At 38.5% G+C, this 24982-nt stretch overlaps 2 protein-coding genes and 1 long non-coding RNA gene across 5 annotated transcripts; all 3 read left to right on the top strand.

Annotated features, from left to right (window-relative positions):
* Positions 1-3297: 3297 nt before the first annotated feature.
* On the top strand, positions 3298-3896 carry LOC118483863. The gene has a single exon (XM_035979523.1). The coding sequence runs from the start codon at positions 3308-3310 to the stop codon at positions 3728-3730; it is 423 nt and encodes a 140-aa protein (XP_035835416.1). The 5' UTR covers positions 3298-3307; the 3' UTR covers positions 3731-3896.
* Positions 3897-15357: 11461 nt separating this feature from the next.
* On the top strand, positions 15358-17972 carry LOC110891710. 3 transcript variants are annotated; one of them, XR_002565500.2, is made up of 5 exons: positions 15358-15730; positions 15797-16624; positions 16827-16890; positions 16987-17010; positions 17086-17972. It is a non-coding gene; the product is annotated as an uncharacterized LOC110891710 (long non-coding RNA). The 3 variants fall into 3 exon arrangements; XR_004871945.1 differs by having other exon boundaries at positions 15365-15730; positions 15797-15909; positions 16240-16624; positions 16987-17972; XR_002565499.2 differs by having other exon boundaries at positions 15359-15730; positions 16987-17972.
* Positions 17973-22418: 4446 nt separating this feature from the next.
* On the top strand, positions 22419-24172 carry LOC110889443 (protein PIN-LIKES 2-like). Its single transcript, XM_022136972.2, has one exon. It carries the CDS (start codon positions 22642-22644, stop codon positions 24007-24009), a length of 1368 nt encoding a protein of 455 aa, XP_021992664.1. The 5' UTR covers positions 22419-22641; the 3' UTR covers positions 24010-24172.
* The last annotated feature ends 810 nt before the right edge of the window (positions 24173-24982 follow it).

Raw genomic sequence — 24982 nt, 5'->3', positions numbered from 1 at the left:
AGGCGATCAATGATGGTAAGCCCGGGTTAGCTACACCAATTAATTGTCGATAAAACACCCCACCCAAAACCCGTGTGTGTGATTTATTAAAAATTGATGGGAGTATAAAAGCTTTGAAGAGTATGCCATCACATGACAAATTGTTGCAAAATGGACACATTGGTACTGGTCAAGGAGGTGAAGATGAAAATCAAAAGGAAGAAACTTGCATTTGTGTGAGAAAAATAATGGAGCCATTAAAGGCTTAGGGTGTACGGGGCACTAGCGGGGAGTAGGGCTGTTCATTTTTATCCAAAACCCGAAACCCGACCCCAATTCAAAGCCACCCGAACCCGAATTAGTGAATACCCGAAAAACCCGAACCCGAGAAACCCGAACCCGATCAACCCGAACTTTAAATGGTTCGGTTATCGGGTCACTTTTTCCAGGCTAAAAACCCGAACAACCCGACCCGAAAAACCCGAAACACGAAACCCGAAAGAAAACCCGAACATTTATTGTTTTTTTTCTTATAAAAGTGTTTAGATTTTAAGTCTTTAATAGATGGAACACTAAGTTTTGGGTTTTTAAAATATTATAATAGCATATTGTCAATTAATCTTTGAACTTTGATGATATTTATAGAGTAACAATATGAATTTTGATGATATTTTGTAAAATAAAAATATTTATTTTCATTTTACATCTAAACCCGAAAACCGAATAACCTGACCCGAACTAACCCGGACCCGAATAACCCAAACCCGACTAACCCGAACTTTAAATGGTTTGGTTATCGGGTCAATTTTTTCCAGAGAAAAACCCGAACAACCCGACCCGAAAAACCCGAAACCCGAAGAAAAAACCCGATGAACACCCCTAGCGGGGAGGGGGATTGGTGATCCCATTCCCCGATCGGGAACACCGCCGTCATCACCGCGGGGACCTAAATCGGGGAGGGGAATCGGGGAGGAGACACCGCTTGAAGGAGGGAGAGAGATGGTGGGCCACCCTTTTTTCAACCAATCAAAATATTTCTTTTTTTTTTCTTTTTGAATAAAAAAACAAGTCCCTAAGAGGGGAGTGACGCCATCAAATTGAGGGTGTGAAGGAAGTTTAAAAGGGGAGTTGACGTGGCATAACCTAATTGGGTGTGCGTAAGAGAGGGGACTCCCCTAAGAGAGGGGACTCCCCTAAAAGAGGAGTGTCCCTCTCACCCTTATTATAAGATTGTGTAATTGTAACACTAGGTGTGTTTTTTGGTTTTTATTGTCAACTCTTGTAATGTGTGTTTTTTGGTTTTTATTGTCAATTCTTGTAATGTTTTTGGTTTTTAGCATACTATAATTCATGCTTTTACTTAATTTTTTAGCCGATGTATTCTAAGGTAACGTGTTTTTGAAGCTGAGATGAGAGGTGAAGACGCAACATTTTCTATGCTACATGGAACCTAAGTTTGTAAAACATGTTTTAAATTTAAGTTTTCTATAAATACTAAAACACCAAAAGGACTCAAAACAATAAAAAAGGTAAAACTAACTACATGGGACCTAAGTTTGTAAAACATGTTTTAAATTTAAGTTTTCTATAAATACTAAAACACCAAAAGGACTCAAAACAATAAAAAAGGTAAAACTAATTAATGATGACTAAAGTTGAAATCACCTCAAATAATGGTATCACTTATCATTAGACCATGTGTAGTGGGGCGTTTTTTTAAAAAAAAATTGCCCGAAAACGCCCGAAAACGCCCAACCCCCATTACAGGGGGCGTTTAAAGGCGTTATTTTCAAAAAAAATGGAATGAGGCGTGATTTTTAAAACGCCGGAGTGTTTGAATGTCATCACATGGAGACCAATGGGATTGTGCCACCTATCTTTGACTACTGACATAGCTTACTTTTTTTTTTTGTTTTAACCCTTTTCTCTATAAAAAATAATAATTATTTATTGATTGAATGTGGTTATTGGCATAATGCCCCACTACGCCACTTTTTCTATAATGCCCCAACGCTGACTAGGATGCCACGTGTCGGATAATGCCCCATGGTGGGGGCATTATACCAACTTACCACTACACATGGTCTTAGGCTAGGAGTGTGGAGGGGTTTGGGTTAGAGACATTATTTGACATGTGGTGAGGATGAGATCCATAAGCTAATACTCAAAAACTAGGGGTGTGGTGGGGCGTCGCTTAGCTGGGCGTGGACAGCCATGTGGAATCTTTTAAAAAAACTACAAAGAAAATTAAAAAAAAAAACTACATTGAACCAGCCAACCACAGGCTGCCATGTCACCCAGCCCCCCCACCCCACACCAGGCAGAATCTCCACACCAAACGAACAACGCTAACCAAAACACCAATCCACGATGAAGTACCCGGCGTTAAAGGGCCAACGCCCAAATACCACGCACACACCCACCAAAATAACAAGAATATTTTGTTTCAATTAAATATATAAAACGCATTTATAGTATATAACTAAATTTTTATTTTTAAAAACTAAATTAGCTACAAGTTGATTTTCATAAATGTGTAGGAACATGTTCTTTAAAAAGGTTTCTTTTTTGTAATTAAAAAAATACCTAGTAGTATGAAGAAATAAGAAAACTTATAATCTAATAAAATGGTGAGCTTTTTAATACTTAATAAAGAAATTAGAGTCATGTTGTTTCGTAAAAATATTTGTGTTCTATTATGTAGTTTCAAAGGACCAATTATATTTGTTAATATCCTGAGGAAAAATGACTAATAAATTATAAGTTTTTTTAACACCATTAAACATCTATACAAATACAAAATTCTTTTAATCATAACTCCTAGAAATTCGACATGGTGATTTGCAGGGCCGGCCCTGAGAATTTGTGTACTCTGTTCGAGCTCGAAAAAATGTGCCCTTAGACCTTAACAAAATTGGGTATTGGGGTCACGAAAGGTCTAAACCTAATGCCAAAGGGGTTAATAACTAATCTAAACCATAAGAATTGTTTTGTAAGGGGGCTTATGCTGGTGTTTGTATGGGTGTACCCTATTAAAAAAATATTTTACATATACATATCGGGTTTTTTCATAAAAAAATGTGCCCCTCGAAATATCGGGCCCTAGCCGGTGGTCCTCTCCACCCACCCTCAGTGCCGTCCATGGTGATTTGGTTAAGCCAAATTTCAAACGAAAACGTGTCAAAATGATTCATGAATGCAAGTATCTTTAATTTACATGTCCCATAACTTAACCTACACGTACGGCTACACTCCATACCTAAACCCCACAAGTTTCCTTTATATACACCACAAGCCTTCCATAAACAAAACATCTCCCAAATTCTCAATGAAAGCAATATCTTTGCCCAACCAAATCTTTTCCGGTACCAACAACCACCGCCGTTCACAGACGGCAGTTTTTGGTTGGGCGGCTAAATCCTACGTCGTCAAAGCAAGAAGAGGGACGAATGATGGAGGGAACCTTGTGGACGAAAACATGATTGTGTTAAGAATGCGAATAAAGGAGTTGGAGATAGAGGAGAGGGGTGGTTTGGGGCCGCAAGCGGATAAGTGGATGGAGTGGGAGAAGAAGTATTATGGGAGTTATATTAGAGATGTATGTGAAGCCATGATGATGTTACAAATGTGTTTGATGAACACTAGACCAAGTTTGGCTCTTGGGACATTGACACTTTTAATGTTGAGTGTGCCTTTATTCACTAGTGTTGTTATTTACAATTTCATAAGTTGGTTCAATTCGCTTTTGTAACTTGCAATCAATCTCATCTAAAACTTGGAATCTTATGTGTAGACAAGAAGTGACAAAATGTTGGGTGACACATATAGTTCATGTATTTTGTTTTCTTCCTTTGATAATTTAAAAATATGAACAAAAAATGGAGCTAAAATTGCTATATTATATAAACTATGGGCGATGTATAATTTTTTTTGATAAAACGTTATTAAAGGGAATCTAAGCAATCATCATAAACATTATATATTATCAATTTGCAATAAGTATATGCATTAGTAGTTGTAACTTGTGCTTTTTCGATGTTTCATGTTGTGGCTGTTGTAATGTGTGTTTATATATTTGTAAGATTTGCAGCTTCAGCCTCATGGTTTTACACGCAACTTCATTCAATTGTTCATTCGGTGTAGCAAAAAACAATAGAGGTTATTGGACCGGTTAGCAATGGCGGAGCCGACACGGTTGCGTGGTTTGACATCAGAGGTTATTGAAAAAAGTTTGAACTTTTGCTAATTCGGAGATACTGAAGGATATGGAGCATCTCATTCACGTCTACACAAGCGGTTTAAGGTTGATTTCTGTCGGTTTTTGTTTGATTCTTAAATCTTGATCACAATTTTATAAGTAGAAAAGACTTAAAAGCTAAAAGGTTAAAAAAGAAATCTAAAAAAAAGTAAAATTGATACTGATATCTCAATAGTTAAGATTTATGTGACAACTCGAGTTTTCAAGACTTTCATCCTTACATTTATTGCACATAATTGATTAGATTGATTGTTTACGCGACTTGTTGGTTTTACAATTGGACACGTTAGTAATACATTAAATCGTATTGTGACTATATATTATATCCGGTGTATTATCAATCGTGTTTATTTAATTGAAGTGCAATATAAGTTGTGAAGTGCAATATGGGGTTGTGTTATATGATTATTGTAGTATACTTATTGAATATGGAACTTGGATTGTTTACCCTAACCCCCCCACATAAAATACTTAGTCAAACCCCCTATCCTACGAAATCACCATCAAGAAAACACAATAGTGTTTTCATCAATTGGTGGGCCGGACAAGTTAACACAAGGGCTTCGGCCCAGAATTAGTGTTTAATATGTATGTTCGTCATTTACGTAAGAAGGTTAAGCTATAAAACCAAAACCCTAGATCTCTCCATGTAGTTGTGCGACGGCAATAGGAACCCCCTCACACTCGAAGCCTTTCATTGGGTCCTCTTAACTTCCGGTTAGTTTTATTCACTAAAAGATATATGTGTTGTTATGAATTGTGATCATAAAGTTCTTTGTAAATATTGATGTCAATTTGTATGATGATGTTGTTGGTGATTGGTGGCATATTTTCGGTCCAATAGAAACCCATATATCATGGGATTGTCGGCCATGTATACTAAAATAATAAGAACTTTCATGTGTTTACTCATGTGGCTTGACTTTTGTGGAATAATTCAATTAACCCATTGGTTGGTTTGGACGGCACATCATGAACCAAGAGAAAGCTGTGTATGTTGCATGTGATTGTATAGGAGGGTGCTTGTGGGAATCGATTGATATGATTACTGTGCATAAAATATATGGATATCTTTGTTGGTCTAAATGGCGGCTAACATGAATGAATTGTAATGATTAATAGGAATATAGTGCACATGCTTCGTAATTCAATGTCTGCATCCCATATTATGTGTGTGTTAAGATATTACTTTCAAAGTCATGGGGTTGTTTAATTGGTGGGTATGGGCGGCCAAGTTAAGGCCATTGGCTTTGTAATCGGTCCAATGGTGATCAAGTACCCACCGATAGATTATTAAAAATATGTGATATTGCTTGTGTTTGGTTGTTTATAATTATGATGCCAGATGCTCATTTAGGGTTGTGTGGTAACTGCCTTTTTGCATGAAAACTGATTGTAACCGAAAGATACTTGCCACTCGAAAGATAGTTGTTGTTACTTGCTACTCGAAAGATAGTTGTTGGGACCGAAGGATAGCTTTGACCGAAAGATGTTAGTTATACGAAACATAGTTGTGAACCGAAAGATAACTGTTTGACGAAAGATAACACATGAACCGAAAGGTAGATGTGCGTCGAAAGATAAGGGTGGATTCGAAAGATATTGTAGGTTATGAACATGCTTTGAATAATGGAACATATGTTTGATTTATTTGGCATGCCATGCTTGGTGATGAGTGTTAATAATTGTATTCGTGCACGCTGATGATTTAATGTGAAATAATACGTGTTGTGCCGATATGCAAACTGACTGTTATGTGAACATTAAATTGCATGCGTATCATTGCGAACATGAACTGATTTGTTATACGTGCATATAATAGGACGTGATTAATTACTCGTGAGTGCATAACCTAGCATACCGAGCAAACCAAGGTGAGTTCACACTCTTACCAAGGCATGGGATTCCCGGGGTGTTGGGAATGGGATTGAAAGGATAAGTTGAATAGATATGCTACTGACACTATGACTGGACTACCACATTACTATCCTCGGATGTGAAGGATACTTATACTGATCACTATCCTCGGTTGTGAAGGATACATACACTGATCACTATCCTCGGATGTGCAGGATACTTTACTTATATTGATCACTATCCTCGGTTGTGAAGGATACCTATAGTTACGAGTAGTCTAGTGGTTATACAACGTGGAACACCACCACCAATAGAACATACAATCGGCCCAGTAGAGCCACCTGTTACAAACGAACTTACTATTACGCATTTACTTTCTGTGAACTCGCTCAACTAGTTTGTTGATCATTCCGTTACATGCCTTGCAGATCGTTAGGTACTTGGAGCTTGCACTGGAGAAGCGGGTCGTTGTGGACAAGGATCGTGGCTTTTCTGTTGAACTATTATGACACTTAAAATTGTTAACCACTACCGGATTATTTACTATGCTTCCGCTACATTTTGAAACTATGGTTTTGTTTGAACACCTTTCGTGTTGAATGGATGGTTTACTTTTATTTTACTTGATATTAATTGCATGTTCAATATGATTGGTGGCTTGATCCTGGTCAGTCACGCTCCCAAGCGGTGATACTCCGCGTGTGGATTTTGGGGGTGTGACAGATTGGTATCAGAGCCATTGGTTATAGAGAACTTGGTTTCAATATGGGAAAACGTTTTTTATTAAAACCAGACTATAACCAGAACAGTGCTCTCAACGATCCACAACGACGCTTCGCTCCACGTGCAAGACTCAACTTCCTAGGTAATAAGGTTTACGTTTATTGCCTACATGCTAGAATTTGCATAGAACTTTGCTCGTAGTATGCTTACATTACCTTGCTCACAACTTGTCATTGCATGAGAATACTTATGTGCTTACACTCTTCTGTCATCGCACTATTCGCGAACCTTTCTCACTTATGTTGCCTTTGATGTGAAGATCAATGGCCGCACGAATTACCATGACTCAAGCCCAGCTAGAGGCTCTCGTTGCTGCGGCAGTTGCAGCCGCCCAAGCAGGTAGTATACCCTGCAGTATAGACACTAGGATCTTTAGATCCTACATTAATTCTCGTACTTAACTTTGCCCTATTCGTACATAATAGGTCAACCCGCTCAGCAACAACCTGGGTGCACCTTCAAGAATTTCATGGAATGTCGTCCTAGCTCGTTCAGTGGCACGGAGGGAGCAGTTGGACTCCTCCACTGGTTTGAAAAGCTCGAGTCGGTTTTCGAAATGTGTGAATGCCCTGAGGCTCGCAGGGTGAAGTTCGCCACTGGCACACTTGAAGGGATTGCGCTCACTTGGTGGAACGCACAAGTGCAGATCTTAGGGTTGGCAGCTGCTAACGCCACACCCTGGAATGATTTTAAAGAACTGATCAAGAGGGAATACTGCACTAGAGAAGACATTCACAAGTTGGAGGACGAGTTGTATAACTTGAAAATGGTTGGGTCGGAAATCGAAGCTTACACTAAGAGATCGAATGAGTTGGCTGTGTTATGTCCAACTATGGTGGACCCTCCATACAAGCGTATTGAGTTGTATCTCAAAGGTTTGGCACCAGAAATACAGAGCCACGTTACCTCGGCTAACCTCAACAACATCCAGGAAATCCAGCGTCTCGCTCATCGCATCACCGATCAGGCAGTGGATCAGAACAAACTGCCAAAGCGTATCAGTGCTACTGCTACCACTACTGCTTCTACTACACTTGCTACTCCCAGTGAAAGTAAGAGAAAATGGGATGGGGATTCTAGCAAGGGATCAGCTTCAGTGCAGTCACAAGCTCAACAGCGAAAGACAGACAGTTACCAGAGTCCAAGTCAGCACTCCTCAGGCAGCCACAGACAGGGGGGGTATCGAGGAAACCTTCCAAAGTGTAACACCTGCAACAAACATCACAGTGGCCAGTGTAATAAGGTTCGTTGTCAAAGATGCCTCAAGATGGGCCATGAGGCCAAAGATTGTAGAAGCGCTCGACCTGCAAACCAGAATCAGCAGCAACCCCAGGCACAGCAGAATCAGCAGCAGGGTAACAAAGGGTGTTTTCATTGCGGTGCAGAGGGTCACTTCAAAAGGCATTGCCCTCAGTTGAACAGGAACCAGAACAACAACAATCATAACAACAATCAGGGTAATGGTAACAACAACAACGGGGGAAACAACAACAACAACGGCAATGAAGCTCGTGGTCGTGCTTTTGTGTTGGGTCGAGGAGATGCAGTGAATGATCCCAATGTGGTTATGGGTAAGTTTCTTCTCGACGATATTTTTGTTACTGTCTTATTTGATTCGGGTGCTGATACAAGCTATATGTCATTGAAAATGAGTAAATTATTAAAACGTACACCAACACCCCTAGACACCAAACACGTCGTAGAACTAGCCAATGGTAAAAGTGTAGAAGCCGCTCATGTAGTCAAGGGTTGTAGTATTGTTCTAGCGGGTCAGACTTTCTCGATTGATCTCATACCCATAGTTTTGGGTAGTTTCGACGTCGTCATCGGTATGGATTGGTTATCCCAACATCATGCGGAGATCTTATGCAAAGAAAAAGTTATTCGTATTCCTCGCTCCAGTCAAGAACCTCTCGAAGTACAAGGTGACAAGAGTGGTGCTGTGGTTGGCATCATCTCATTCTTAAAGGCGCAGAAATGTTTACGAAAGGGACATACTGCCGTTCTGGCACTTGTCACTGACGCATCAGCAAAGGAAAAGAAGCTGGAGGATATACCAGTCGTGCGTGATTTTCCTCAAGTGTTTCCTGAAGATTTACCTGGTTTACCTCCTCATCGTCAAGTCGAGTTTCAGATTGAGTTAGCTCCTGGAGCAGCACCAATAGCCCGCGCACCGTATCGTTTAGCTCCAACCGAACTGGAAGAACTGTCGAAGCAGCTACAAGAGCTCTTGGAAAAGGGCTTTATTCGTCCAAGCTCTTCGCCTTGGGGAGCTCCAGTGTTATTTGTGAAGAAGAAAGACGGTACGTTCAGAATGTGCATCGACTACCGCGAACTCAATAAGGTGACGGTGAAGAACCGTTATCCTCTTCCGCGCATAGATGACCTATTCGACCAGTTGCAAGGGTCGTGTTACTATTCCAAGATTGATTTAAGGTCAGGGTATCATCAGCTGAGAGTCCGGGATGAGGACGTCTCCAAAACCGCTTTCAGAACTCGCTACGGTCATTACGAGTTTCTTGTCATGCCATTCGGGCTTACGAACGCGCCTGCAGTCTTCATGGATCTTATGAACAGGGTGTGCAAACCCTATCTCGACAAGTTCGTCATTGTTTTCATCGACGACATCCTGATTTACTCCAAGAGTCAGGAGGAACACGAGCAGCACTTACGTCTTATCTTGGAACTTCTTCGAAAAGAGCAACTGTACGCAAAGTTTTCAAAATGCGACTTCTGGCTTCGTGAAGTCCACTTCTTAGGCCATGTGGTGAACAAGGATGGGATTCATGTCGATCCGTCCAAGGTTGATTCGATCAGAAACTGGCCAGCACCACGTACACCGACAGAAATACGCCAATTCTTGGGTTTGGCAGGTTACTACAGGCGATTTATTAAAGACTTCTCAAAGATCGCGCAACCACTTACTATGCTAACACAGAAAGGTGTCGTTTACAGATGGGGTAATACGCAAGAGACCGCTTTCCAGTACTTAAAGGATAGGCTTTGCAGCGCACCTATTCTTTCATTGCCAGAGGGCACGGATGACTTCGTGGTTTATTGTGACGCATCGATACAGGGGCTTGGTTGTGTATTGATGCAGCGGGATAAAGTTATTGCCTACGCTTCGCGGCAACTCAAGGTTCATGAACGGAACTACACGACGCACGATTTAGAGCTGGGAGCTGTTGTTTTCGCGCTTAAGATATGGCGACACTACCTGTACGGTACCAGGTGCACGATTTACACCGATCACAGGAGTCTCGAGCATATTCTTAAGCAAAAAGGATTTGCATATGCGACAACGGAGATGGGTTGAACTTCTGAACGACTACAAATGCGCCATCAAGTATCATCCAGGGAAGGCCAATGTTGTGGCTGATGCCCTCAGTCGGAAAGACACTCTACCGAAGCGCGTGCGAGCGCTACAGTTTACTATCCGGTCCAGTCTTCCTGCACAGATACGAGCTGCTCAGTTGGAAGCACTGAAACCCGAAAACGTCAAAGCTGAAGCCTTACGCGGCTCAAGGCAACGCATGGAACAAAAGGAAGACGGCGCCTACTATGTAACGGGGCGTATTTGGATTCCACTTTATGGCGGTTTACGGGAGCTTGTGATGGACGAAGCGCACAAGTCTCGCTACTCGGTACATCCAGGGTCAGATAAAATGTACCACAACATCGGTACTACTTATTGGTGGCCTAGTTTGAAGGCTCACATCGCTACGTACGTTGGAAAATGCTTAACCTGTGCGAGAGTCAAGGTTGAATATCAGAAACCAGCTGGTCTACTTCAGCAGCCCAAGATACCGCAGTGGAAATGGGAAGAAATTTCCATGGATTTCGTTACGGGCTTACCTAGATCCCAGCGTGGGAATGACACTATTTGGGTGATCGTTGATCGACTCACAAAGTCTGCTCACTTCTTGGCTATCAAAGAAACGGATAAGTTTTCTACCCTAGCAGACATCTACTTGAAAGAAGTTGTTTCGAGGCACGGAGTGCCCACTTCCATTATTTCGGATCGCGATGCACGATTCACGTCAGAGCTTTGGCAAGCGATGCACAAATCCTTCGGCTCACGATTAGACATGAGCACAGCATATCATCCTCAGACGGATGGGCAGTCTGAGCGAACTATCCAAACTCTTGAAGACATGCTTCGGGCATGCGTTATAGACTTCGGCAACGGCTGGGAAAAACACCTCCCTTTAGTGGAGTTTTCATACAATAACAGTTACCACACCAGCATTCAAGCCGCTCCATTTGAGGCATTGTACGGACGTAAATGCCGGTCACCTCTCTGTTGGGCAGAGGTGGGGGATAGTCAAATTACGGGTCCAGAGATTGTAGTGGACGCCACAGAAAAGATTGCACAGATACGACAACGCATGGCGGCAGCACGCGACCGTCAGAAAGCCTACGCGGACAAGCGTAGAAAGCCATTGGAATTTGAGGTCGGGGACCGGGTTTTATTGAAAGTTTCACCCTGGAAGGGTGTGGTTCGATTTGGTAAACGAGGCAAACTGAATCCGCGGTACGTCGGACCATTCGAAATCTTAGAAAAGATTGGCAAAGTAGCCTACAGATTAAACCTACCTCCTGAACTCGGTGCAGTTCACAATGTATTTCACGTGTCGAATCTGAAAAAATGCCTATCAGATGAGACCCTTATAGTTCCTTTTAAGGAACTCACTATCGACGAGCGGTTGCAGTTCGTCGAGGAACCAGTTGAAATCACGGACCGGGATGTTAAGGTCCTCAAACACAAGAGAATCCCTCTTGTTCGAGTTCGTTGGAACTCCCGTCGTGGCCCAGAGTACACTTGGGAACGCGAAGACCAGATGACAGAAAAGTACCCCAGTTATTCGAAACCAATGCAACCACTACTGAGACTGAAGCTACTACTACTGAATTTCGGGACGAAATTCCAAATCAACGGGGGGATGATGTGACACCCCAGGAAAACCAGTGAACGATATAACTTACCTAGCTTCCTCAGTGAGTGCGTACCAAATTTCGGGACGAAATTTCTTTCAAGTTGGGGATAATGTGACAACTCGAGTTTTCAAGACTTTCATCCTTACATTTATTGCACATAATTGATTAGATTGATTGTTTACGCGACTTGTTGGTTTTACAATTGGACACGTTAGTAATACATTAAATCGTATTGTGACTATATATTATATCCGGTGTATTATCAATCGTGTTTATTTAATTGAAGTGCAATATAAGTTGTGAAGTGCAATATGGGGTTGTGTTATATGATTATTGTAGTATACTTATTGAATATGGAACTTGGATTGTTTACCCTAACCCCCCCACATAAAATACTTAGTCAAACCCCCTATCCTACGAAATCACCATCAAGAAAACACAATAGTGTTTTCATCAATTGGTGGGCCGGACAAGTTAACACAAGGGCTTCGGCCCAGAATTAGTGTTTAATATGTATGTTCGTCATTTACGTAAGAAGGTTAAGCTATAAAACCAAAACCCTAGATCTCTCCCTGTAGTTGTGCGACGGCAATAGGAACCCCCTCACACTCGAAGCCTTTCATTGGGTCCTCTTAACTTCCGGTTAGTTTTATTCACTAAAAGATATATGTGTTGTTATGAATTGTGATCATAAAGTTCTTTGTAAATATTGATGTCAATTTGTATGATGATGTTGTTGGTGATTGGTGGCATATTTTCGGTCCAATAGAAACCCATATATCATGGGATTGTCGGCCATGTATACTAAAATAATAAGAACTTTCATGTGTTTACTCATGTGGCTTGACTTTTGTGGAATAATTCAATTAACCCATTGGTTGGTTTGGACGGCACATCATGAACCAAGAGAAAGCTGTGTATGTTGCATGTGATTGTATAGGAGGGTGCTTGTGGGAATCGATTGATATGATTACTGTGCATAAAATATATGGATATCTTTGTTGGTCTAAATGGCGGCTAACATGAATGAATTGTAATGATTAATAGGAATATAGTGCACATGCTTCATAATTCAATGTCTGCATCCCATATTATGCGTGTGTTAAGATATTACTTTCAAAGTCATGGGGTTGTTTAATTGGTGGGTATGGGCGGCCAAGTTAAGGCCATTGGCTTTGTAATCGGTCCAATGGTGATCAAGTACCCACCGATAGATTATTAAAAATATGTGATATTGCTTGTGTTTGGTTGTTTATAATTATGATGCCAGATGCTCATTTAGGGTTGTGTGGTAACTGCCTTTTTGCATGAAAACTGATTGTAACCGAAAGATACTTGCCACTCGAAAGATAGTTGTTGTTACTTGCTACTCGAAAGATAGTTGTTGGGACCGAAGGATAGCTTTGACCGAAAGATGTTAGTTATACGAAACATAGTTGTGAACCGAAAGATAACTGTTTGACGAAAGATAACACATGAACCGAAAGGTAGATGTGCGTCGAAAGATAAGGGTGGATTCGAAAGATATTGTAGGTTATGAACATGCTTTGAATAATGGAACATATGTTTGATTTATTTGGCATGCCATGCTTGGTGATGAGTGTTAATAATTGTATTCGTGCACGCTGATGATTTAATGTGAAATAATACGTGTTGTGCCGATATGCAAACTGACTGTTATGTGAACATTAAATTGCATGCGTATCATTGCGAACATGAACTGATTTGTTAAACGTGCATATAATAGGACGTGATTAATTACTCGTGAGTGCATAACCTAGCATACCGAGCAAACCAAGGTGAGTTCACACTCTTACCAAGGCATGGGATTCCCGGGGTGTTGGGAATGGGATTGAAAGGATAAGTTGAATAGATATGCTACTGACACTATGACTGGACTACCACATTACTATCCTCGGATGTGAAGGATACTTATACTGATCACTATCCTCGGTTGTGAAGGATACATACACTGATCACTATCCTCGGATGTGCAGGATACTTTACTTATATTGATCACTATCCTCGGTTGTGAAGGATACCTATAGTTACGAGTAGTCTAGTGGTTATACAACGTGGAACACCACCACCAATAGAACATACAATCGGCCCAGTAGAGCCACCTGTTACAAACGAACTTACTATTACGCATTTACTTTCTGTGAACTCGCTCAACTAGTTTGTTGATCATTCCGTTACATGCCTTGCAGATCGTTAGGTACTTGGAGCTTGCACTGGAGAAGCGGGTCGTTGTGGACAAGGATCGTGGCTTTTCTGTTGAACTATTATGACACTTAAAATTGTTAACCACTACCGGATTATTTACTATGCTTCCGCTACATTTTGAAACTATGGTTTTGTTTGAACACCTTTCGTGTTGAATGGATGGTTTACTTTTATTTTACTTGATATTAATTGCATGTTCAATATGATTGGTGGCTTGATCCTGGTCAGTCACGCTCCCAAGCGGTGATACTCCGCGTGTGGATTTTGGGGGTGTGACAATTTAATTCTTATCAAGATCAACAATCTGTCAAGTACCGTGTTTGTATGTTACAAACACTTACAACTTATTACTTAATTTTTTAATCTTTAATTTAGCATCTGATGCAAGCTGTTTATTATGAACAGGTTAATTTTTTAAGCCAGGTTCGCCTAAGTCATTATGGTGACGGCCAGCAAAAGTGGCAAAAAGGTTAATGGAGGTGTATTTTGCTTTTTTTAAGGTTGTGTGAAATACATTAGATTTCGAACAATTTTATTTTACTTTTGGCTGTATGTAATTAGTAATAAAAATTCTGTAGATTGCGGTTTGAACACCAAACCGTTGAGTAAATTCAAACCTCTGCAGATGGTTAAAATACATGCATAACCACTATTGTAATCAAATTGGGCTCCGAGAAAACAGTGGTTGAAACCACCGTTGGGTTAAAACTGTGGTTTGAAACCACTGTTCGGCTAAAACAGTGTTTTAACCCAACAGTGGTTTCAACCACTGTTTTAACACTGTTATATCCCAATAAAATATTACCCAACAGTGGTTTCAATTCAACCACTGTTTTCTCCAAGCCCAATTTGATTAAACAGGGGTCCTCAAAGAGGGAATTAGAAAAAGAAGCCTTAAGATTGTGAAGGGAAATCGAGGGTGAGGACACGCTAGACCTTCATTTAGCAGAGATTAGGGTTTTACTTCTTAATATCATTTCCAAAAATCACCTTTCGTTATAATAACTAATAAGGGTCAAATTAAAAATCAATCTATAATAACTAATAAGGGTCAAATTAAAATTGTTTTGTGTTTCAGTTTTCAATTAAATATTGAAAGATGGAAATCAAAACCATTATGTTAAAATCATTGAAGATGGAAAATGTATGGCAACAGGAGAATGGGACTGTGTTTATATTTTAGCGTCTTTAGTCTTTACCATTGAAGTTACAGTTACTTATCAGCATATCCGATCACAACATACTATTTAGTTTTAAAATAATATTTATTGTGTATTAACTACAGCTTGTTATCTATTATCTACTATAAATGAGAGTTGTACACTTTGCATAAATAGAGTTTTGTGCTTATGTAGGTTGTGTTTTGTGTTGTTTTGTCTGTACATTGTTCCTTGAAAGACGTGTGTCTTCAACAACCTGCGTGTCCTCTTTACTCAATACATGTTATTCTTATCCCAAACCTCACCCATCTCCTGCGATAATCCTTATCAAAACCCTAAATAATGTGTGTTAGGCAAGAAGTCAGAGAAGCATGGTGAATCAAAACTAGAATTCAAGCACTTCGGTCATCGATCTCGACAGCTCCGACAACGATTCATCCACTTCCGCCGACCGATTCACCGAGAAGAGGAAGAAATCTGGAAATGACATCGTTTTACCGCCCAATTTGTTTATTGCATGCTCCAATTTGTAAGTCTTTAGCCTCCTTTTTATGTTTGTTTTGATCTTTACGGTTGTTGTTTGTATGTGTTTTAGGAGTTACTGGTGTTTCATTTGTTTGTGGCATGTTATCGGAGGTTGTTGCTATGTCGTTTCATCAGACGCGTACGATCGGAAACGAAAAGAGCATAACACATTTGTTCAATTTGGTACGATTGGAATTTATACATCATAAACATTTGTTCAATTTTGTCTTTAATCTTTAATTGTGGCATTTGATGGGAGATTCTTGCCGTGCCGTTTGATAGGACACGTATGATCAGAATTTGTAGACCATCAATACTATAGAAGGGTTTCACCCAATATGTTGTTTTTGCTTTTGCTGTTTTTTTTCCTTGAAGTCGTAATAGATATAGGGTTTCACCCCAATTACTGCTTTGGTTGTCTTTTTTTTTTTCTTCAAATAGTTCCAGTGAATGTTATGTCAAATTTGATAGTTAAAACTCAATTTGTTTTTATTATTTTTGTCTATCAAGTAGATAGTGGTGAAGTGGTTAGGGAAAAACTTGGTGTTCCTTGTGACACAGGTCCGACTCCCACTCTCCCCATTATTTTCTTTAGCATCCAGGTGAAGGGCGAATACGGGTGGCACCGGTTCGTCTTGGACGGGAGGCGAGGTTTTACCGATTATTCCATTGTCGTGTCTTTGGACGGGTGGAGGTCGGGTTTCCGTGCATCTGGGAGAGCCAAGGGGCTGGCGGCGGTCGAGTAGTCGACCTTGGTTGACACGTCGTTCCTTGCTGTTCAATAAAAAAAGATTTTAATATCAGCAGCAGTGGACCCCACAGGTGCAGCCACAACCAATGATGCAGCCTGTGTCTAGACCACCATCTCCACAACTCCAACAACTTCTCTAACAATAAGGTTTTTATTTTCTTTATAATGATCTAACAATTGTGTATGTAAAAACGATATCCCATTAAAATTTGCAGCTTCGTGGGAATGCTTTTACAATAGCAAAGATATGTTAGCCATTTCTTGAGAGGGTTCTCTGCTTAAATGGGCTATCCGACCTGCTGTTTTCGTAGCTAATGACATAGTATTGACATTAAAATTTTTGATGCAGGGGAGAAGCCTAGGCATTTCAGGGAAGATAAATTATCTACTTTTTAATGATTATTGCCTTCCAGGTAAAATGATTCATATGTTGCGCGTTATAATGGTGTGTAATTATTATTATTAAGCTTCGATATATCTTCTTAACTGATCTTGTTTTAACCTGGCAGCCGCTTGGTATGCATCCATGGCAGGTATGTTCTCATATCCCGTACCTTGGCTTGGCATTCGAGTTGGTTTGGTCTCTGACATAGGCCCCCTTGGTGTAGAACCAAGCCTTTTGGATGCAACATTAGTCGTGTTGTCGCAACCCCTCATGTTCTCATTCTTCGCGTTAAGTCTCATGGTGAGTGTTTTTTTTCCAAACAAGTCGCGTGATATATTCTATTTTCCCATTCTTCGGCTTAGGAGCCATTTGAGGAGATGGGTTTCAAGTTGGGGAGAGGTGATTGAAAAGAAGGATGGTTAGTTTACTTATGTTATGTAAATGCACTTTCGTGAATAATAATAGTATTATCTGTTGTTGATTTAATTAGGTGTAATTTGCTATCTGAAATGCTTCCTATTTAGTTGTGAATGAGGTAATTTGCTTCAAATTATGTTAACAGGTATACATACGTGGGTGTGAGTTTATTCGCACACCGTCTTTGTTCTTATTCAACTTCATTTTCCTTAACTTTAATTTGTCATGTAAAGTGGTAAACAAGAGCAAAGTTTTTTAGAATTATTTTTAGATATAATCTGCTATGTCGTATGAATTATGTGAATGATTATTAGTTTCATATATTTTTAATGTGTATTGATGTTTGAGCTTATCTTATTATTAACCCATGTTGCTTTTTGAAATGTGCAAATCCCTCTTTATCAGTAACACACATGAATCATGAATCATTTTACAAATCTTCCCAAACTGTTGCTCTGTTTACCTAATTCAAGGTGCTCACAAGTGATAGGATCTTTAGTGGATCGTGTTTGAACCGACACAGAGCGAAGAATATAGATCATCACCAAAAATCAACATTGTGTGATGTAATGTTGCTTTCCTTATGAAACATGTCTATATGTTTGTGTAATTCAACTTGATTGATGGTTTTGAAGTTTAGAAATGTCATAGGTTTTACATGGTTAGTGTTTAATACTATTTAACATTACCCACCGCAACGCAGGGGCTTCCATCTAGCATTTGTATGCGTTCTTAATTTTTAAGCGCCCCGGCCGCAACGCGGCGGGGGTTCCATCTAGTTCATGATTAAACAGCAAAGTTTGTTAATAAGGCCTAACATTCATGATTAAACAAAAAAAAGTTCTTTTATGTTGCAAATCAATTTACTAAACCTAATTCTAGATGAAACACAATAAGTCCTATAAACAACTACACACACATAAAAGTAGACTCGTACATACACACATAAAAATAGAAGTTTTGATGCGGAACGGAAGTGATAAAAGTGTTGGATACATAATACAAACGTCTAGAGAACATCTAAATGGGAGAAATATTATTATCAATATCAAAAAGTTTTCCTAAACATTTCAAATGAACATTTAATACGTAGGCTAGTCTACTAGCTTACGTATAAATTCGGTCAAAATAACCGACATATTAAGTAAGAACATAATTGAAATAAAAGTCCATAACTTTAATATAAATTTCGATCAACATAACCAACATCTAGACTTAATTAAAATAAATAATAAAAACAATTCAAATAAACCAAAGAGTACGTTTCTTTTTGAGTTCTTGTATTTTAATGGTTTTAACCAGTTGAATCTAAAATCAAAAAGTTTAACACCATTAGTACCTAAAGCCTTATTTTATTACACTTTGAGTCCAAATTTTTAACATTGCTACAATTTTTTTGCTAATTATTGCTAAATGACCAAATTACCCCTATAGTTAAAAAATAAAAAGCTAATTTGTTATTAGATTTCTCTCTCTCCATTTTATCTCTCGCTAAAATCTGCATATCTCTCTCATCTTTATCTCTTTCATCTTTCTCTCTCTATCTCTAAACCACCTCCCCCTACCACCACACCTCCCCCGTCACCACCACATCACCACCACCATTGCACTTCCACCGTTACCACCACACCACCCACTACCGTTGCACCTCCGTAGTGTGGCAATGATAACTTAGAAACGAGTTTTGATAGCAATTCTGGGCTTAATACCCCACGCGACCACGAACCTAAGAACGCAAAATTAACTCGTAAATCCCCAATCATAAAAGATAAATCATCACAATGGGATTAGTTAAATGGCTTGGATCCTACATTAAGGGCATGTTTGGCTAAGCTTTTCCAACTAACTTATTGATTTATTGACTTAATCAAAAAACTAAAAAGGAGTTTTAGTGTTTGGCAAACCTAAAAGTACTTTTCAAAATGACTTTTTGAAAAGAAGGAAAATGAGTTTTTGAGAAGTTAAAACGTAGTGACTTTTTGATCAACTTATAACTTTTCATACACCAAATTACCATATTACCCCTTATTTAACACTCCTTATATTATATTTGTTTGTCCTTTTAGTCATTTTACATCAATAAGCTAAGCCAAACACTTTATAAAAAACAATTTATTGACTTATTGGCTTTTCCCACTCCATAAGCTAATCCAAACATTTTTTTAAAAACTCCTTGTCAAAAAGTCATAAGTCAATAAGTCATTTTCACAAAAAGTCCTTTTCACTTAAATAAGCTTAGCCAAACATGCCCTAAGTACATATGATTCTTCAACAAGTACTTTAGGAGAAACTTCTGAAGAGAGTTCTCCGGATGGCGTGATTCAAAACCTTAAGGTCAAAGTTGCAGCTTTGACCAGACAAGCCAATCTTCCGGAGTTGGAATTACAAACAATTCATAAGCAAATCGTGAAAGAGATGAAAAAGAATCAAGATCATTCCAGGTAGTGTCATTACATATTGTGTTGGTTTGAAATTATGTTTGATTTAAGGTTTGTGTTGTTTTTATTTTTGTTGTAATTGATGCAGGAAGTGCTTAACAATTTAGGGTTGAAATTGAAATTGATGTTGAAATTTGGTTTTATTTTATTTTTTTTGTTGAAATTGTTGTCAATGGTGGTTATGGTTGCAGATGAGTGGTTGTGGTGGTGGTGTAGGATGGTTATGGTGGTGGTGGTTGTAGACACAAATGAAATCGGGTTTGGTTTGAAATAGGTATATGGGGCGGAGGTGGCGATGGTGCAGGGATGATGCGGTACAGTGGTTCGGGGTTGGTGCGGTGATGGTCCAAGGGTGATGGTGGGGAAGAGTAATTATGTGTAGGTGTATTTGTATTATTTATATTTTATAAATTATACTTTGCATTAAAAATATGTACCTTATACTTTGTGCATTAATGATTTGTACCTTGTTTGTAAATGACTAAAATACCCTTATGGTTAACAGACTTGGTGGATGATGTTAATTTTTTTGACTCAAAGGGTTATAAAATGAGGCTAGACCCATGGCGTTAAACTTATTAATTTTGGATTCAAGTAGTTAAAACCACTAAAGCAAAGACTCAAAAAGTAACTTACGCTATTATTAAGAAGATATTATATATTGGTTATTTTTTGGAGTTATCAACCCGTCTCTTCCCTCTTTTACGGCATTCTCATCTGTCCATCTATGAATTAACCATTTGTGTAATCGATAACCGAATATATTTGATAACGTTTCTTCTTGTGTTTGATATTTAAATGCAACTTATTGAAATTGATAAAGAAAAATACTATTAGGTTAAGATTCTTTCTAGATGATTAGATGTTTTAATAACCCTTGGTTCATGATTTCCTTTGTTTCTTTTTCATGTTAGTGCTTTTTTCAAATAAAGAAAAGAAAGTTTAGGTAAGTTATACTATCATGTTCAAATGTTTGTGGTTGTGATTTGATATATACCGATTTTACCATCAAACGTCCAAGAATATATACCTACAAGATTATTGTTATTATTATTTTGATACACAAATAATTACCTTTTTAACATCCCACAAAATATTTCACGAATTTGTGCTTCAACAAATTCCATGTACCGAACATATTTCAATCTTTGATTTTATCAATATAGCCACTTAATGCCAAAGACACCTTGCAATGACAAAAATGAGATACTTTGAATAAGATGCATTAGTCATCTTTCTATATCATTACATCAAATACCATTTAGATGAAATTTAAATAATTCACCTAACTAAACATAGAAAACTTCAAACAAATCATTATCTTTATTGTACTACTTATCTTTATCATAAGACTTGTGTACCCCTCTAGATAAGGACTTACATTGCTAGAAGCAACAAATTAGTACTACTAAAAGGATATTTTGCTACACATAATTTCATTTTGTAGGGTCCAACCCTTTTGTCCCATCGCTACACTATTTGTTAGGTGCCCAATTTGTCTATTTCCCCGATCCATCACCCTCATGTCCTTCGCAGATCAGGGTTGCTTAAAAGACTTGTGGCTCGTTCGCAATCGATTCGTTTATATACATGGTTAGCTCGAACCAAGGTAAGCTTGTTCGTTTAATCGTTTAAGTTAATCACAAGTGATAATATTTATATGTTATAACACAATACCATTTATAAATAAGTCTACACAATGGTCCATGACCCCACTTGAGAGTTGAGACCACCACCATATTAATTTTGATATATTTTTTACTTAAAAATTTACATATTTTCTATACATATTAATGACAAAATCGATTTGTGATAAGCTTTTTCTATTCAATTTCTGGTATGTTAATTGGTGGATGAACATTTCTAGACCAATGGGTAGCGCCATATACATGACTTTTATATAGATAATATACAAATGTTATGTTATGTGTACAAGCCTCTATTGTATATAAATATTTATGTTTTTTCTCTTAGACTATTACTAAGGGGTTATTTAGCAACATCTGAATGGTTAAGTGTTGAATTAATAAGAGGTCTGAACCATTAAATGTTGAACTAGTAAGAGGTCTGAACCATTAAGAGCCGGTATAATGTTTAAGTGTTCAGAGACAAATGTCTGACCAATTCAGATTAGAGGTCTTAACTATTCAGACTCAGTATAGTGCTTAACAATTCAGAGGCAAATGTCTAAACCATTCAGACATTTGCTCGCGAAACAAACAGTCTAAACCATTAACAACCATTAAATGTAAAAATCTTCTCTTAGTTTATTAGTATAAGTATCAAATAACCCTTACGGTTTACTTTTAATTTTAATAAACTCTATACTTTATAAATTATAAATTCATTTAACTATTATTATTATTATTATTATTATTATTATTATTATTATTATTATTATTATTATATAAGTTCAAATCCAGTTAATTTGCGAGTTAACAGTATTGCCGTAAGGCGCTTCACTTTTTTACATAAGATTTCGGATATTGTCAATGTATTTGCTATAAAGTACGATTTTTTTTTTCTTTTTATGTATGGTATAAATATTGCAGCTTAACATTTTTACGTCTAATTTTGTCTGGTTTAACAGCACCGACGTAAAACGCACGAGCCCTAAATACTAGTTATTTCATAATTTAAACTAGCCGACTCGAGTATTTTATTTCTTTCTCCCTTGATACCAATAAATAGTACGTCGTCTTCCTTCTTCAACAATAATTTATTTCTTTCTCCCTTGATATCAAGAATCTCCCATCTGTAACTCCCATGTGTTTGCATCACATATCTTTATAAAATTATATTCTATGATCCCCAACAATTAAAGGGCTCTCATCAAATTTTGTTTTTTCTTCATCAACCTTAAATCTTGGATCTATACTTCACTTTTTTTATTTTTATTTTTATTTTTATTTTTTATTTTCCCAATGGGTTTCTTTGAATCAGATGTTAAGTTTGGTTCACAAGAACTCATACATGCTATTGTCCCATTATTAAAACTATTGTGTCTTACAATATTTGGCATACTTTTAGCCCACCCAAGAACACAAATTGTCCCAAGATCAACTTTCAAGCTTCTTAGCAAACTTGTTTTTGCTCTTTTTTTGCCTTGCACAATCTTTATCCACTTGGGTGAATCAGTTTCTGTTCAGAATCTAGCTCTATGGTGGTTTATACCCGTAAACGTGGTAATCAGTACGGTATTCGGTTGCCTTTTGGGCCTGCTGGTGGCGGTTATTTGTCGTCCGCCACCAGAGTTTTTTCGGTTTACGGTTATAGTAACCGGTTTTGGGAATACCGGTAATTTGGTTATGGCTATAGTCGGTTCAGTTTGTCATGATACCGATAATTCTTTTGGTTTGGATTGTCAGGCAACCGGTACGGCTTACGTGTCATTAGCTCAATGGGTGTCGGTGCTTTTGGTGTATACTTTGGTTTATCATATGATGGAGCCACCTATGGAGTATTACGAGGTTGTGGAGGAGGAGGATGATGGGGAGATTGAGATCGTTCACGAGAATTTACCTGTGAACGATCTCAGTAGGCCACTTCTGCATGAAGCAGAGTGGCCTGGTATGGATGATAAGGAGACCGTGCATTGCAAAACCCCGTTTATAGCACGGGTTTTTGCAAATGTTTCGGATTTTTCGGAAACGTCGTTACCGGACCCTGATTTGTTGCAAGACGGGCGTGAACATGAGCGTCCGCGAAGCCCTAAATCGATTAGGTGTTTAGCTGAGCCGAGGATGGTTAGAAAGATAAGAATTGTAGCCGAGCAAACCCCGGTTCAACATATTCTTCAACCACCGACGATCGCGACGTTTTTAGCTTTAGTCATAGGAATGGTTCCGTTTTTGAAATCTATAGTGTACGGTGATGACGCGCCTCTATCGTTCCTGACCGATAGTCTAGACATAGTGGCCGGAGCCATGGTGCCTTCGGTTATGTTGGTTTTAGGAGGGATGATAGCCGAGGGTCCTAACGAGTCTCGACTCGGGATCCGGACCACTATTGGGATTCTAGTCGCGAGGCTTTTGGTGCTCCCGACGCTAGGAATTGGGGTCGTGTTGTTAGCTGATAAAATGAACTTGTTGATCCATGGCGACCGGATGTTTCAATTCGTGCTTTTGTTGCAATACACGACACCAAGTGCGATCTTATTTGGTGCGATCGCTAGTTTGAGGGGCTACGCGGTTAGTGAAGCCTCGGCGATCCTGTTTTGGCAACACGTTGTCGCGTTGTTTTCTCTTTCGATGTATTCCGTAATCTACTTTAAGTTGTTGCTTATAGAATGATTTATGATCTCTACACATATTTATTTGTTGGAATTGTTTCATGAGACATGTTGCATTGGTAACTTGTACACATTGCATTGGTAGTTGTACACCACTATGGATTTGGGAATGTTTTACTAGAGGTATATATAGATCTTGCACCAAACTATGAATTTCTAAAGAACTTTATTGTTGGCATGTACAAAATGCACTTCTAATGATTATTTTATGTTACTACATGAAATTATTATTTTGAGTTAAGTTCGTTTTTGTTCCTGTGGTTTGACCATTATAACGGTTCTGTCTTAATAGTTTAAAAATGGTCATTTTCCTCGGTCATGCTAACTTTTCACCATTTTACTCCCCACCTCAAACGGCATCCATTTTAACTGTTAAATTTTAGTCACATGCCTCTCACATGAGGGGCATTTCAGTCTTTTGCCTTCCAATATTTTATCCTCTTCGCCTTAGACCACCAAATGGTTGAATCGACCCTTATTAACAATTTAATAAAAATTAACTCCCTTATCTTGTTCGTGTCTTGAAAAGCCAAATCATCCCCGAACCCCCCAAATAATCCACCTAGTGGTCATGTAGGGGTGTTTACGGTTCAATTTAAAATCATGAAACCACCCAAATCGATCATCGGTTTGGTTTCTCGATCGGTTTTCTTTTTAACTCTTGGTCAATCGTTTTCAAAAGTTTTAAATCGCAAGGAATGGTTTTGTTTACGGTTTATACCAAAAACAACCGTATCCACCATGGGATTCAAACCCTCGACCTCATGAGAAGGGACCCATTTTACACACCATGATATCGCTAGACCAAAGACCCTTTGATGTTTAATTTAAGATTACTCCAATCTAAAATTTGAATCATAGGTTTTTTAATAACTCTTTAACCGCTTAACAGGTCAGCCTATTTACTAAACGTCCCGTGTCCGGGTTAACCTGTTTAATAAATATGTTAAACTAGTCAATCTAAAATATAATTA

Source organism: Helianthus annuus, chromosome 11 (assembly GCF_002127325.2).
Source record: "Helianthus annuus cultivar XRQ/B chromosome 11, HanXRQr2.0-SUNRISE, whole genome shotgun sequence".
In the NCBI taxonomy this organism is placed as follows: Eukaryota; Viridiplantae; Streptophyta; class Magnoliopsida; order Asterales; family Asteraceae; genus Helianthus; species Helianthus annuus.
This window is presented reverse-complemented; position numbering and strand designations above follow the sequence as displayed.

Coding starts and splice junctions, on each gene's coding strand:
- LOC118483863 (XM_035979523.1), top strand. CDS start 3,308: ATGAAAGCAATATCTTTGCCCAACCAAATCTTTTCCGGTACCAACAAC.
- LOC110889443 (XM_022136972.2), top strand. CDS start 22,642: ATGGGTTTCTTTGAATCAGATGTTAAGTTTGGTTCACAAGAACTCATA.